Source organism: Triturus cristatus, chromosome 9 (genome assembly GCF_964204655.1).
Source record: "Triturus cristatus chromosome 9, aTriCri1.1, whole genome shotgun sequence".
NCBI lineage: Eukaryota > Metazoa > Chordata > Amphibia > Caudata > Salamandridae > Triturus > Triturus cristatus.
The window spans coordinates 1,038,306,751-1,038,322,701 of NC_140592.1; the positions used below are offsets into that span (position 1 = coordinate 1,038,306,751).

Consider the following 15,951-nt stretch of genomic DNA (forward strand, 5'->3'; position numbering starts at 1 on the left):
CAAGTTGTAATATTCTGAGCACAGCATGTGACCTACAACGCTTGCTGCAAATATTTTTCGCTATTTACTCTTTTCATGCTTAAATGTGTTCATTTTTAGCTTAGACATTTTAACCCACTACTGCAGATTGGAAAGTTTGATAAGGCAAAACAGACTAGTACCAGTAAAACAAGGGGTGGGCAGAACTCGCTGTGTTACATGAGATTTCCGTGAGATCCCACAAACTGGTGGAAATCGTCCCGTCGCGCTGCTTGTGTTGATTTTTAGCACCGGGAACTTGTTCTGCAATGAAAAATCTGCACAAACGGCACCACGTGGCACGCCAGATGGCGCTGCTTCTCAAGTTGGTTTGGCTGCAGCTAGAGTACATTTTTTACTGAAGCTCCAGCTTTCTCAATACAAATGGCTGCGATTGCCCGCATTGGAGAAAACTCACCGGGTGCCCTCCCAACGCCTGAAAATCGTGAGAGGGGATACCAATTTGCGCTAACCACCCAGTTACCGTTGGTGAGCCACGCACAAGAAAAAACTCCGCCATGCGGCAGTTGGTGGCATTTGGCTGGAACTCTGCATTACATGCTTAACACGAAGTGGCCAAAACTCCAACTCTGCCAGAGGAGCGGAATTTCTTGCCCACCCCTAAAAACAACCTGGTGCACGCTTGTCAGGACATGAATGCAAGGATAATGCGTTTAACTACTAGACGTTGGCTAGGCCTGTTCGGTTACCCATTACCTAACAGTGTTTACTGATAGTGATTTAGCTACTCCTATAAAGAGCTTATTTTGCATTTTCAAAAGGTGGTACTGATGGGAATCACCAGTGACATAAATGTAAAGGAAAGTCGACTACTTACAAAATGGATTTGAGAAGCTTGTGAGGAGTACATCAAGATCAACAAAACCTATTCAAAGTATAACAAAAATGGATTTCCTCAATAAAATCACATTTGGTCATCTTTTCAGAAACCTTGCAATGAAGTAGTGAATTAAACTCTGCAAGTGCCAGTTTTCGCCAAAGGGTGGAACACAACCCTACCCATCTTAAGGCTTGCATCAGAAGGTACATAGATGTGAAGGCTATGTAGTGTTAAGTAAGCAATTCCTTTCTTTAAATTATTACTAGTTTAAAAGATTTTCAACAGTGTAATGAGAGGAAAGAAACACTGACAAACTGGGCTTAAATTCCAATGAGCTGTTGGAAAAAGAAACCTGCAGGTGTACATCTCAATTAATTGAAAATGTGGCAGTGTCTGAATAAAAGGTCTGGAATTATTTTACAAAACGAACCAAGCAAAAAGGATCAGAATGACTTGCAAACAGACACCACTGAAATTGAAACAGTTAAACCACTCACAGTGAAAGAAGAAACAAAGAGTAAGCAATTCATGTAGGATGATACACAATCTGGACATTTAAATCAATCCACCATTTTTCCAATAGAATTTCTCTCTTCACAATTACTTTTTACGTTCATATGGTCAACTTACCAGGTCTCTTACGTGGCCTGGCTGTAGATGGTAATGTGCAGGAACGAAATTGAACAGAAACGAGAAAACAAAAACCAACATTAGGAAAGCTGTAATCTACTGAATACAAATCTACCTCAACTCAATCTTCTATAGCTTGCATAAAATGTACATGTTGTGCATTCTAGTGGGTGTTAGTCACAGGAGTCAACTATAGACATACCTGGAACGAAACCCACAATGAGGACAGTAGATGGAGCCTCTAGTTTCTGGGGCATTTTTTAGATTGCTTTGTCCCACTATAGTCTGAATTGTACATTTACACAATTAATATCAGTTTAGAATAGGAAAAGAATATAAAATAGATACAAGCAATACAACTGTTAAAGCCTACTCCTTACCCCCCTTTCACCATGGAATCTATAATAGATTTTTATGCCCTACATCAATTTTAAGACTTTTATAAGAGGCAGATGGTGCAGTGTTCGAGGGCCAGAAAAGAGATTCTTCATTAGCGTCGTGTACACATATTGACACCTATATTGCAGCAGGAAGTGAAATTAAGAGGTCATCAATGGGTCATAAGTTTCTTTATTCTGAAGGGACCTGCAGTTGCTTATCAACAGTGTACAAATTAGGCATGCCTTTTCACCTACAAACTTGTGTCTAGAACAACCACCTAGTAGTTAGTTAACCTTACAGTATAACAGGTTATTTATCAATCCGGAACGTTAAGCAAACTGAAAATGACAGTGCAGATCAACAATTTGAACAATTGTTACTTACCTGTAAACAGGTGGTTCTCCAGTATTGGTGTCTTTCATAGATTCACATGCTTGAATATTCCGCGTCGTCGGAGTGGGAGTCCCACGGTAAATATAGCAATAAATAAAATATATATAGACCGAACAAGCTAAATAAATCACGCTATCTGGCACTTAACTGTGGTCCGTCTTTGGCGCGAAGCATTTTTATATATATATATATATATATATATATATATATATATATATATATATATATATTCACTGAAAAAACCATAGGTTTCACACACGTTATAGTTAGGAATTAGCATTTAAAAAACCTTGCAAATTCACTGAAAAAACCATAGGTTTCACACATGTTATAGTTAGTGGAAATTTTACTGATAAAAAACCAATGAAATTGCCCCGTTATAGTTAGCGCAGGCAACTATAACTCACGCGACCACAATCCTCTGCTGATGCTAATACTGTATTTAGACACTTATTTGCCCATGTCTTCTTCCATACATTTTTAGCTATACATATATTACAAATATTTTTTTTTCATAAAGACACATATGTCATCAGCAGAGGATTGCGGTCGCGTGAGTTATAGTTGCCTGCGCTAACTATAACGGGGCAATTTCATTGGTTTTTTATCAGTAAAATTTCCACTAACTATAACATGTGTGAAACCTATGGTTTTTTCAGTGAATTTGCAAGGTTTTTTAAATGCTAATTCCTAACTATAACGTGTGTGAAACCTATGGTTTTTTCAGTGAATTAGTACGGTTTTTTAAATGCTAAGTTTTTTTCCCTTATAATAAGCCCTGTACATTTGGTGGCCTACGGCCACCAAAAGCACAGGGGGTGGGGTAAGTGTGGATAGTGTTTTTTTCCATTGTAATAAGCCCAGCACATTTGGTGGCCTTCGGCCACCAAAAGCACAGGGGGTGGGGTAAGTGTGGATAGTGTTTTTTTTATTTTTATTTTTTTACCGTACGCTTACCGTAAGCGTACGGTAAGCGTACCCCGCGAAATTGCCGAAAAAAAAATAAAACCGTTTTTGCACTTGGGGGATGTTTGGGGACTCCCTCAACATGACTATGTGGGAGGGAGTTATCAAAACAGCCCCTTTACATGTTTTTGGGCTTCCGATTTTAAAAATCTCTCTCAGTGCGAGAGACAAAATGGCGGCCGCCGCTTCCTGGTTTCGGCCGATTCGAATGTTTACTAAGATCTAAGAGCCAATCAGAATCGCGCTCGCGCACGCCACCGTACGCTTACCGTAAGCGTACGGTAAGCGTACCGTAAGCGGGCTCAGATATATATATTGATTTAAAGGCTATTTTCTCAGAATCTACTGAACAGATTTACACCAAACCTACAAAAGGCACTTCCTTGACCTAGGGACTACCTCTCTGCCAAATTTTGAGTAATTCTGTTCAGCCATTCGGGCTGTAGCTCGTTCTAAAGGTCCTATGGAAAAATGCATGGGAAAAACGCGTTTTGGGACCCCCCTTTTATCTCAGCCCCCGCTTGACGAATCCCCCCGAGACTTTCAGGGTAGGAGCGGAGCGTAGCGCCCCACCTATTTTGAGAAATTCGCGAGGATTCGTCGACCGGCGCCAAAGTTATTCAAAATAGAATGTTGAGGTTTTCCTATGGAAACGTGGTCCTAACTATAACTACCTACTGGCTATCGCCAGTAGGTAATATATATATATATATATATATATATATATATATATATATATATATATATATAGTTATAAAATATATACCTAATATATATATAAGTAATCATCTAAGACAGAGATATAAATACGTAATAACATCAAGAATGTTCCTATATGAAATCTGTATAGAGATACATAGAAAGAGAAAAAAGACATTCACAGTCTATCTGTCATTATGTTAGTCCAAACTACGGCCAATCAGGAGCCAGCTCCTCTCCAGAAGCTTCTCCTCAGAGCTCCTCACCTCAGATTTTCGTAGCACCAAAGTGACTTTTAGAGTGTATGAGGAGAAGAGAGCCTCTGAAGGGAGGAGGGAGGGTCGCATGTGAATCTATGAAAGACACCAATACTGGAGAACCACCTGTTTACAGGTAAGTAACAATTGTTCTTCTCCAGTATTGGGGTGTCTTTCATAGATTCACATGCTTGAATATAGAATAGCTAGCAGTACCAACTACCATTGTTTCCATAATCACAAAGAGCTGAAATTGTAATGACAATTAATATCCTTGTGTATATGATATATCTGAATATCTATTTCAGCGTAAATGAACCATTCTTTCAACAGTAAATGGAAGCAATATGGAGGAGGGAAGGAAGAGGCTTACCTTATTTAAAAAGATTGCGAAGCACTGCCTGCCCAACTGCAGCATCTTCTTCGTTTAAAGTTGCCAAGCAATAGTGTCTTGTAAACGTATGTCTGCTCGACCACGTAGCTGCTCTGCAGATCTGATGTAAAGGCACTCCAGCAAATAAGGCGGTTGAGGATGATATTGCTCTAGTGGAGTGAGCTCTCACTGGTGACTGCAAAGGCTTGTTTGCCTTTTGATGGCAGAAGACGATGGCAGCTGAAACCCAACGTGCAATAGTTGGTTTAGTAACTGGACGTCCCTTGTTAAAGCGTCCATAAGCTATGAAGAGCTGATCAGATTTTCGAAAAGAAGCTGTTCTGCTGATGTAGAACTTTAAACATCTTTTCACATCCAGGGAACGTAATCGTTGCTCTGCAGGAGTTTGAGGATTAGCAAAGACAGTTTTTAAAATCACTGGTTCGTTAATATGAAAGGCACCTTCGGCAAGAATGTTGGATTTGTACGCAATACTACAGAATCTGGTTTAAACTGTAGGAAAGGTGGATTTATTGTAAATGCATGAATGTCACTGACGCGACGTGAAGACGTTAGCGCCAAAAGAAGAACCACCTTCCATGTTAGATACTTCAATTCAACTTTGTGAATAGGTTCGAACGGTGGTCTCATTAGTTGTGCCAAAACGATGTTAAGATGCCACATCGGAGGAGGGCGTCTAACAGGAGGAAATTTGCGAAACAACCCTTTGAAGAATTGATGGATAATCCTTGAAGAACAAAGTGAAGTCGAACCATCCTGACGGAAACGGGAAATTGCCGCCAGAAAAACTCAAGGTTGCATGAGATAGTCCGGAGTTAACTAAATGCAAGAAGAACGGTAACAATTGTTCTGGTTTAGAGTGAAACGGGTGAACCCCATTAGATGCACACCAGTGGCAGAATCTTCTCCACTTTAACTTGTACGTTTTTACCGTAGAAGGAGCCCTCGCCTGAGCCAAGATGTCTCTACAGTCCTGTGGAATGTCTAGATGGGCAAATTCACAGTGCTCAGGTTCCAAGCTGATAAGCTCAGTGAGGAGGGATTCGGATGACAAATTTTCCCTTTGCTCATTGTGAGTAGATCTGCACGAGGATGTAGAAGGATTGGTTCGCATTGGGACAGTAGGAGTAATTCTGAGAACCATGCCTGCCGAGGCCAACGGGGGGCTATTAGAAGTAGATGGCAAGGTTGCCTCCGCATCTTCCACAGGACACGAGGTATGAGAGGGATTAGGGGAAAAGCGTAGGCAAACAGATTGTACCAGTTCATCAAAAGGGCATTGCCCCGTGAGTCGTGGTGGGGATGCCAGCTTGCATAGTCTCGGCATTTCCGGTTCTCTGGTGTGGCAAAGAGATCCAGTTGAGGGCGACCCCATCGTCGAAATATCATCTCTAGAGTTGGTTGATGTAACTCCCACTCGTGGGTCGATGAGGAGGACCTGCTCAGAGAATCCGCCAGGATATTGGATACCCACGGTAGATGAACTGGTGCAATCGTGATGCGATGGTCGAGAGACCAATCCCAGATTGACTGAGCTAGTCGAGACAGTTTCGGAGATTTTGTTCCGCCCTGCTTGTTGATGTAGTGCATGCAGGTTGTGTTGTCTGTCTGTATTAGTACTGTTTCTCCTTGGATTAAAGGAAGAAAGGATTTGAGAGCCAGAAATATAGCCATGAGCTCCAGCCTGTTATATGCCAGGCTCTTTGACATATTGTCCATTTCCCTTTTATTGATAAGTCCTCCAAATGAGCACCCCATCCCTCCAGAGAGGCGTCTGTTATTGTCATGTCTGGTATTATTGACAGAAAAGAAATGCCTTTTGTTAGATTTAATAGTTGTGCTCACCACGTGAGCGCCGCCTTCATGCGATCTGTGACGTTTACAACATCGTTGAAAGAACCCGTAATCTGACTCCATTGAACGTCCAGTTGTTCCTGGACAGGGCGTGTCCGTAGTCTGCAATGAGGGATCAAGGCAATGCACGATGATGCCATCCCCAAAAATGACTTTAACAGTCTTACAGAAACGGATCTTCTTGATCTGATAAGGGTTACCAGTTGGAGAATCCTTTGAAGATGGTCCTGGGAGAGAAGTGCCCTTGCTGACACTGTTTCTAAAGTTGCTCCCAGAAAATCCTTGCGATGAGATGGCTGTAGATGGGACTTCGTGGTATTTATGGAGAGCCCCAAGGCTCAAAACACCTAGACGTGTGTGCTGTAGAAGTTGAACCTCCGATTGTGATTTTAGGAGACAGTCGTCCAGATATGGGAAGATCTGAACACCCTGGAGACATAGGAACGCTACTACAGGAGCTAGCACCTTTGTAAACACTCGAGGGGCCGAGCGTAGGCCGAATGGTAATACCTTGAATTGGAAATCTTTCCGGCCCACTCGAAAGCGTAGAAATTTCCGATGTTGTTGTAGTATGGGGATATGAAAATATGCATCTTGGAGGTCGATTGTTGCCATGAAATCTCCCTGTGAGAGTAAGCGCAAGATCTCTACAAGCGTTAACATACGAAAGGATTGTTGCTTTAGATACTTGTTGAGAGCCCTCAGATCTAGAATGGGCCTCCATTCCCCGTTCTTTTTGGTGATAAGGAAGAATCGGGAATAAAATCCTTTTCGTCTTTGAGATCTTGGTACTACCTCTATGGCTCCCATGTGCATTAGAAGTTGAACTTGATGTAACAGTTCCTTGAAATGAGCCGGTGGTGGTCCGGTAGGTGGTGTGGGTGGAGGGAATTCGATGAACTCTAAAGTGTGACCTCTTTCTACAATGTCCAAAACCCAACGGTCCCTTGTTATGGAGGACCATTGAGAAGAGTACAGAGAGATTCGACCTCCAATTTTCTGGGACTGATACAAGTCATTGTCTCTTAGGAGTGGAACCCCTGTAAGAGGATTTTCCTCTGTAAGTCTTGGAAGACTGCTGTCGAGAGGATTGCTGTTGGTTATAGGAATAACGGTTGGAACCCTGGTTATATGGTCGATACTGATTGTTTCCTCTTCGAAAATTAGAGGAGGTGCCGCGTCCGCGTGCACCCTGAAAGGGCTGTTTTCGAAATTGCAATGTGCCCAGAGAGCGAGCAGTGTCTGTATCCTTCTTTATCGATTGGATAGCTTCATCCACATGATCTCCGAATAAAGCCTCTCCGTCATATGCCATGTCTAATATCCGTGCCTGCACTTCCTGACGAAAGGATGTTGAGCGTAACCACCCTTGCCTGCGCAGTACCGCTGCTCCAGCAAGTTGACGGAAACCCGTACAGGCGATATCAACTGCACAGTCTATTATCTACGCAGATGTGCTCTCTCCCTCTTGGAGTAGCTTCACGGCTTCACTTTGACGGTTCAAGCAGTTGTTCAACTAGCGCTGATATATCCGCCCATACTTGACGGTCGTAACGACCTAAGATGGCTAAGGCGTTAGCCGCTCTCACAATGGTAGAAGCCATCGAAGAAAACTTTCGCCCTATAGCATCCAAACGACGTCCATCACGATCAGGTGGTGCAGTGATTGTAGATGCAGGGTTCCTAGCCCGACGTTGCGCTGCCTGTGTGATTACAGAATCTGGCTTTGATTGACCAGTGAGGCACGCTGGCGCTCCTAATGGTGACCTGTACTTTTTCTCTAATCTAGGCACCTGTGCCAGAAGGCTATTTGGTGTCTTCATAATCTTTTTGCCTTCCTCTCAAATGAATTCGATAATAGGGATTGTATGTGTTTGCTTAAAAGGCTGACTTTTAAAATCATACAGGAAACAATCCTCTTCCTTGTGTTCCGTTGTTAATTTGAACCTTTGGGCTGCCCTATCCATTAACTGGTGAAAACTTGCAATGTCAACAGGTGGTGAGTCACCAGGTATCACCGGAGAGGGAGCTGGTGTTTGGGCATGGTAGTCATCCCACTCCGTCATACCATCATCCTCATCATCATCATCACCACCACCATCATCCATAATCTCACCATCTTCCCTGTCCTGAGGAACTTCTTCTTCAGTATCATGAGGAGGTACTGTCCGAGTTGAAGAATGTCGCAGCGGTACTGAAGGTAGTACAATAGAAGGTATTGGAACCGGCACTGGTTCCGATATAGTTGTCGGCACCACTGGAGTAGGCGGAACCACAGACTCTTGTGGTGATAAAGGAAAACGCTGATTATAATCGCCCAACATGAGTTGAAGATTTGTTATAAGCGACAATGGTAGCGTTGCAGTTTGTCCTTCCGTAGGAAGTTCTTCCTGGTAAAATCGCTCCTCATCCTCACTAGTATCATCTTGGCATTTTATTATTAAATCCGATGGACTGTGTGCCGTCCCAAATGATTCAGGTAAACCTTCTTCTGAATCATGATCCGAATCAGTGGCAAACAATGGTGAAGGAAGGTGGGAATCATCCAAAGATATAACCTCACCGGACATATCTTGTCGAGTACTTGGTGGCAAAGGTAACAAAGGCACAGCGGCAAAGGACGCAGTAGACGCTGAAGGCGTGGAAGAAATTTGGTTTTTTAATGACCTCTGTGCAGAAGTCGTCCTTTTAATCTTTATTTTAACCGATGAGACCGCAGTCGACGGGATCTGAGGCATAGAGGCTACTGAAGACATCTTCGTAGACGGAATCGTTGATGGAACCATCGTCGACGGAACCATCGTCGACGGAACCATCGTCGACGGAACCATCGTCGACGGAACCATCGTCGACGGAACCATCGTCGACGGAACCATCGTCGACGGAACCATCGTCGACGGAACCATCGTCGACGGAACCATCGTCGACGGAGTCGTCGACGGGAACGACGACGAGGTCTTCTTCGTCGACGGGGCACTCGTCGACTGGTCAATCGACGATTTAATCGTCGACGAGGCAGATTTTACCAGCTTAGACGACGACGATGGTAACGTCGACGAGATCTTTCCCTTCTTCGACGACGACGACGATGCAATAGGCAATATAGATGATACAGTCTTTATAGTACTGATGATCGTCGACAACGTCGACGGAACCGTCGTCGACGATCCTGATGTCGTCGGAGTCACCGTCGACGAGCAGGAAACTGGATTTCGTCGTCGGAAGCCTCGTCGACGATGAAGCCAGTTTTTTGCCAGAAAACTGGGAAGTTGAAGCCTCAGCAGCCTGAGAACTATGTCTCGTGGGCGACAACGCAGTAGCCAAGGAAGAAGACGTGGCAGCTGTCATAGACCGAGACATTTTCTTCTTTTTAAGAAAAGGCGAAGGTAAATCATGTACACTACTGCGCTTTGAGGCTGTGTGGGAACGGCCAGAAGTAAAGCTTTCTACATCAGAAACCACTTCATCTTTATCCTTCAGTCTCTGGAGCCACAACAAGAGACGGTCTTCCCTATCTTTCAGAGTTTTTGTAGAAAAAGTTCTACAGAATTTACATTTACCCACTTCATGGTCAGGGTAAAGACAGTAAATACACTTACTGTGTGGATCTTCTGAAAACAAACGTAGCTTTCCACAAGAGGAACAAGGTCTAAACAAAGACTTCTTACTTGAAGACATGTTGAAGAGAAAAAACTGAGCAGAGCTCAGGGAGACTCCCTGTCACACGACGTGCGGTAGAAAATCTGAGGTGAGGAGCTCTGAGGAGAAGGTTCTGGAGAGGAGCTGGCGCCTGATTGGCCGTAGTTTGGACTAACATAATGACAGAGATAGACTGCGAATGTCTTTTTTCTCTTTCTATGTATCTCTATACAGATTTCATATAGGAACATTCTTGATGTTATTACCTATTTATATCTGTCTTAGATGATTACATATACATATATATATATTACCTACTGGCGGTCGCCAGTAGGTAGTTCTAGTTAGGACCCTGTTTCCATAGAAAACCGCAACATTCTATTTTGAATAACTTTGGCGCCGGTCGACGAATCCTCGCCAAATTTTCAAAATAGGTGGGGCGCTGCGCTCCGCTCCTACCCTGAAAGTCTCGGGGGGATTCGTCAAGCGGGGGCTGAGATAAAAGGGGGGTCCCAAAACGCGTTTTTCCCATGCATTTTTCCATAGGACCTTTAGACACAGCCACAGCCCGAACGGCTGAACAGAGTTCCTTGAAATTTGGCAGAGAGGTAGTCTACAGGTCAAGGAAGTGCCTTTTGTAGGTTTGGTGTAAATCTGTTCAGTAGATTCTGAGAAAATGCCTTTAAATCAATATATATATATCTGAGCCAGCTTATGGTGCGCTTACGGTGCGCTTACCGTACGCGTACGGTGACGTGCGCGAGCGCGATTCTGATTGGCTGTTCGATCTAAGTAAACATTCGAATCGGTCGAAACCAGGAAGCGGCGGCCGCCATTTTCTCTCTCGCACTCTGAGGGGGGCTGTAAAAACCAAGACAAAAAACATCTACAGGGGGAGTATATTCAGTTCTTAAACACCCAGCATCCATATATGTGTCCCCAAACAACCCCCAAGGCCAAAAAAACAATTTTTTTTTTTTCGAAAAATCGCCGATTACGCTTACCGTACGCGTACGGTAAAAATTTTATTAAAAAAAAAAAAATTATCCACACATTCCCAACCCTGTGTGCAAATGGTGCCCGTAGGACACCATTTGTGCATGGCATATATAATTAAATGGAAAGTACAAATGAATAACGCTCACAACGAAGCGCATAATATGTCCCCCATGTGCGCACGGTGCGCGAAGCGCATCGTGCGTACATGGCCCATCCCGCGTAACGTGGGCACGCGGTGCGCGCAGCGCACCACGTGACCACCGTGCGTGCACGGCACTAACTGCGTAAAGTGGGCGCGCGGTGCGCGAAGCGCACCGCGTGCTCACTGTGCGCGCACGGTGCGTGAAGCGCACCGTGCGCGCACGGAACGAACTGCGTTAACTGGGCGCGCACGTCACGAATGGCGTAAAGTAACTTCGCATTTAAAAAAAACGTACAAATTCACTGAAAAAACCATAGGTTTCACACACGTTATAGTTAGGAATTAGCATTTAAAAAACCTTGCAAATTCACTGAAAAAACCATAGGTTTCACACAAGTTATAGTTAGCTGTACATTTCACTCGTAAAAAAACAATGAAATTCCCCCGTTATAGTTCGTGCAGGCAACTATAACTCACGCGACCGCAATCCTCTGCTGATGACATATGTGTCTTTATGAAAAAAAAATATTTGTAATATATGTATAGCTAAAATTTAATGGAAGAAGACATGGGCAAATAAGTGTCTAAATACAGTATTAGCATCAGCAGAGGATTGCGGTCGCGTGAGTTATAGTTGCCTGCACTAACTATAACGGGGGAATTTCATTGTTTTTTTACGAGTGAAATGTACAGCTAACTATAACTTGTGTGAAACCTATGGTTTTTTCAGTGAATATATATATATATATATATGGTATATATTTTATAACTATATATATATTTTATTTATTGCTATATTATTTACCGTGGGACTCCCACTCCGACGACGGGGAATATTCAAGCATGCGAATCTATGAAAGACACCCCAATACTGGAGAAGCTCAGAAGTTCTACTGATCGAATGGGAGTATAATAAATTGATATTTAGTGTACTGGGCAAAAAAATGTTCTTGTATCTCACCTTCTGCAAAAGATGCATCATGTGCGCACACAAATGGTTTTGTGGTTTTCCTCAAAAAGGACACTAACATCCGTACACATACATACTGTGCTTATGGTAAAAGTATATTATCTAGCTAGATGTAAATTGCCAGTTTGCATTGCATTCAGGCATTTTAATGTAGTATTACAAACTTTAAAGAGTACTGCAACTTTTCTGGTATACACTCATCAAGAATGAGCACACTGTTCGATTTGTGAAATGGCATGGCCCTATAAATAAATTCCCATATAGACTTATGATTCCTGTTCCAAAGGCAAAATATACAACTTTGTCGTTTTAGGATATTAATGTATTTTTAATTCAAAAGCCTTCACAAGTTGCACACTTGCTCAGCACCTGCCAATAGCAATGTCTATTTGAGAAGGTATAAGATATTGCCATTATTCAGATACAGTAAAACTACCAAAGTTAAGTTTATGTTGCCTTCTTTTTCATTCGGTTTCAACAGCGTACCATATTTCTGATAAGAACTTTCCAGTGTAATCAGAGTACCATTCTAATATTGGAAAATTGAGTTTCTGATTATAGTAGTGGTAACGTTACTGAGGTATTGTGCTTTTCTGCCTGAACTTCACATAGCCAACCTGCTGTAATCCTAATTGGCAATAGAGCGGAATGGAAAAGGCAATTAACTGGCCGTGCATTTGTTCTGTGTGGTTGCAGTGATGATTCTAATCATGTGTGTACATTCCTACATTAGTTATATTCGTAGATCAGTACTTCCCATACTGGATCACTTAACCACATAGTACACATACCACACTCCTTTCTGCCACACCTTCATGTGAGTAAATCATATGGGTTTGAACCTCCATTGTATTAAAATGTAATTTAATAGGTCTGATTTCTCCTCATAAGTATAGGGGCAGCTGGCACTGCTGTGGCCTCAGAACTCTGGCCTTTTCCAAGAGTCTGAGGGCCTAGGTCAGAAGAGGGGTGTCTTAAGGTCCTGATACAAAATTGATACTAGACATACTAGTTTCATTAAGAAGAGCTAGAATGTTATGATTTTGTATACTCCCTCCTACCTCCTTCAATTCTTAGTCAAATCATGAACAAGAACGTGTGTCCCCTGTTACGAAGAGTGACTTGGAAACAGCAATTACATTGTAATCAACATGCCCTGTGTGGAAAGCCAGGCAGGTGGGTGTACCATCATCCACTAAAGGGAGCAACCAGTTATACTTTTATGGACTTGTGGAAGGCGAGTTGGGCTTTTATGTAGCAAGTGTATAATTTTAATCAATGTTCAAAAACTATAGCATGCCAATACTGACAAGATGTGGCCCCATCAAGATGTGGCCCCATCACGATGAGTCAAATACTCTGGTGAATGTAGTTAAGCCGGTTATCGTTCGATATTTGTGCACCATAAATTATGCCCAATGAAGGCATAATGAAGGAAAAGTCCTCCAACCACGGATAGATCCAGCTCAGTCTGAGTACATTAAGCTACAAAGCAATGATATAAACTACAGGGCATGGAAAAAAGCCAAGATTATCCAAATTCATTAAGGCAGCATAACAGTACAGAACAAAGTCTTTAAATGTGTTATATGTTGCAAATTTAACAGTTCTGGTTTAGTTTAGCTAAATATGAAGCTTCCTTCAATTCATTTTCCTATACTGACAAACATGGCATGGATAAAACCACCACAATTCAAAGCAAAATTTGTCAAATTCCCAAATCTGTATTTGAGTCAGGTACCTGCTTATTCTTGTACTTTTTCAGGTATCGAGGCGAAACCAAGCATTCTGGATTAATATCGGTTGTGACCTGCTCTGGAATAATTTGAGGATCTGGATTCAAATGCTGCATTTTTAGAAACGACAGTATGTTCTGAACCTCAATATTATAGGAGCTATCAGCCATAGTCTTGCCCTTTGAGGCTAGTCTGCAAGCTGCCATCCAATGAGCATACTGTTTTTCCTGCAATTGAAGGAAACACAATTCAGCTAACCATATCAATCAGTTTTAGCAGTCTGAAATATATGCAACACCATTAACTATCATAAGGTACTGGTGAGGGAAGGAAGAGAACAGAAAAACCCTACTTATCTGTTGTACTTACATCATCACAGCGCAGCCAAATTTCATTCATACCCTCTGCAACAGGAATTAGCAGTTTAATATTAAACTTCTGGGCTGAGATGTTGACGTCCGGGGTAACCTCACAACCTGCAAAGAAAGACAAATACCACATTAATACAGTCTCTCTTTACTGTTCAACACTTACTATGATTCAGTTGATGTGATACAATTTGAAATACAGATTAGGGGAGGTAAAAAAATCCAGTTACTCCGAGACCATTTCCCTAGTTATTTTAAGTCTCAGAATAAATGTCCATGGATGACTCTGAAATGGTTTGAGTCCTGAAACGCAGCCAATACTACTGATTAAGACACTTGGGGGGGGGGGGGGGGGGGGGGGGGGGGAGAGAAACCTTAAGTCAATATAGCTATTAATGTATTGGTCCCAATACTGATGAGCGGTCATGTAAGTACTACCATGGAAGATAACAGTCAGACATTGTAAACTTCTACTATTTCAAACATTTGCACCTTCTCATAACTTTTAAAAAGGCGCACAGTCCACACAGGCAAAACGGATTGACAAGGATATGCACAAGCACGAATTTCAAAGTATGACCTACGAAATGGCAAGCATGCCAAAAATTTAGGTTACATTCATTTCAGAAGGGCAGATTAGTCCCTTTGCGGCAACTGTGTCACCAACTGGGATGTTCAAATCAAAGTAAGGAAGTGTAGCGTTCGACTTTCAATTGATTGGATTAGTATCAGAAGGTTTTACTGTTAACTGATTTCAAAAGCACCTCCTCAACGGGAACATGACTAACAGCGAAGAACTGTCAGAGCTGTAGGAAACAGGGAAGGGTAATCAAGAGACGTTTTAGGACAGTGCTAAAGCACAAATTGACAAAAACGTGCACGATAGGCTTATAAGTGGAATGATTTATATCTGAAAACATCACCAACAGCACAAACCACAAGTGGTAATCCACCAGTACTTTGAGGATCAGCATTAATGAATTTATTACATGCGGGTACCATACTCTTATTTTTTAGGTTGAAGCCTACCAGACCACTGCGGTCTGGTTTGCTAATGACACATTGGGGATATTCAGAAAGCTTCCCAGGGAATGCATTCCACACACCGTTTACTACTGACTCACATTTACTTGCTTTTCCATGGTCTGGCTTTATTTGTTTTAGGGTGTCCAGCTTGAGTTTGTTCCTTCCCTTGCCCAAGCCCTACTTCCTGTATCCTTCCACCAGTACTGAATTTCGTCACATTTCCTATGCATTCAACTAGAGAGGTGAAATGTCAGGCTCTGTCTTCCAGGGAGACTGGGGTTTACTTTTCTTTCTCAGACTTCAAAGTGAGAAGATTCATGCGACAATCATGCTGACTACCCGGGGTATGCTGTACGATGTAATTTATTTTGTAGCACAAAATAATGCAAATTACTGTAAATTAACTTTGCAGATAATTCAGAATATGGAAAGTACAAATGAAGCATTTTTGGGGGGTAATTCTGAAGTATGGTGGAAACAGATATTTCAATATGACCAAAACGAATCAGTACAATATGTGTCAACATTTCCACATATTGGATGGGTTTTGAATACTATTATCAGTAAAACTGTTTGTGCAAATGTAATGGTGGTTTCAATTGAAGAGGTGTTGTCTAATGGCAGTGCGCTAGCACACT

The 15,951-nt window shown here is 42.3% G+C and overlaps 1 protein-coding gene across 4 annotated transcripts in view; it reads right to left on the reverse strand.

The window, feature by feature from the left end:
- Positions 1-15,951, reverse strand: part of FERMT2 (FERM domain containing kindlin 2) — a 601,536-nt gene that overhangs the window by 102,614 nt on the left and 482,971 nt on the right. For all 4 annotated transcript variants that reach the window (XM_085626843.1, XM_085626841.1, XM_085626844.1 and 1 more), the window contains 3 exons: positions 14,289-14,395; positions 13,925-14,146; positions 1,490-1,510 (listed from right to left, as the gene is read on the reverse strand). In XM_085626843.1, the coding sequence (XP_085482969.1) occupies positions 1,490-1,510; positions 13,925-14,146; positions 14,289-14,395 (350 nt within the window). The remainder of the gene's footprint in view (positions 1-1,489; positions 1,511-13,924; positions 14,147-14,288; positions 14,396-15,951) is intronic.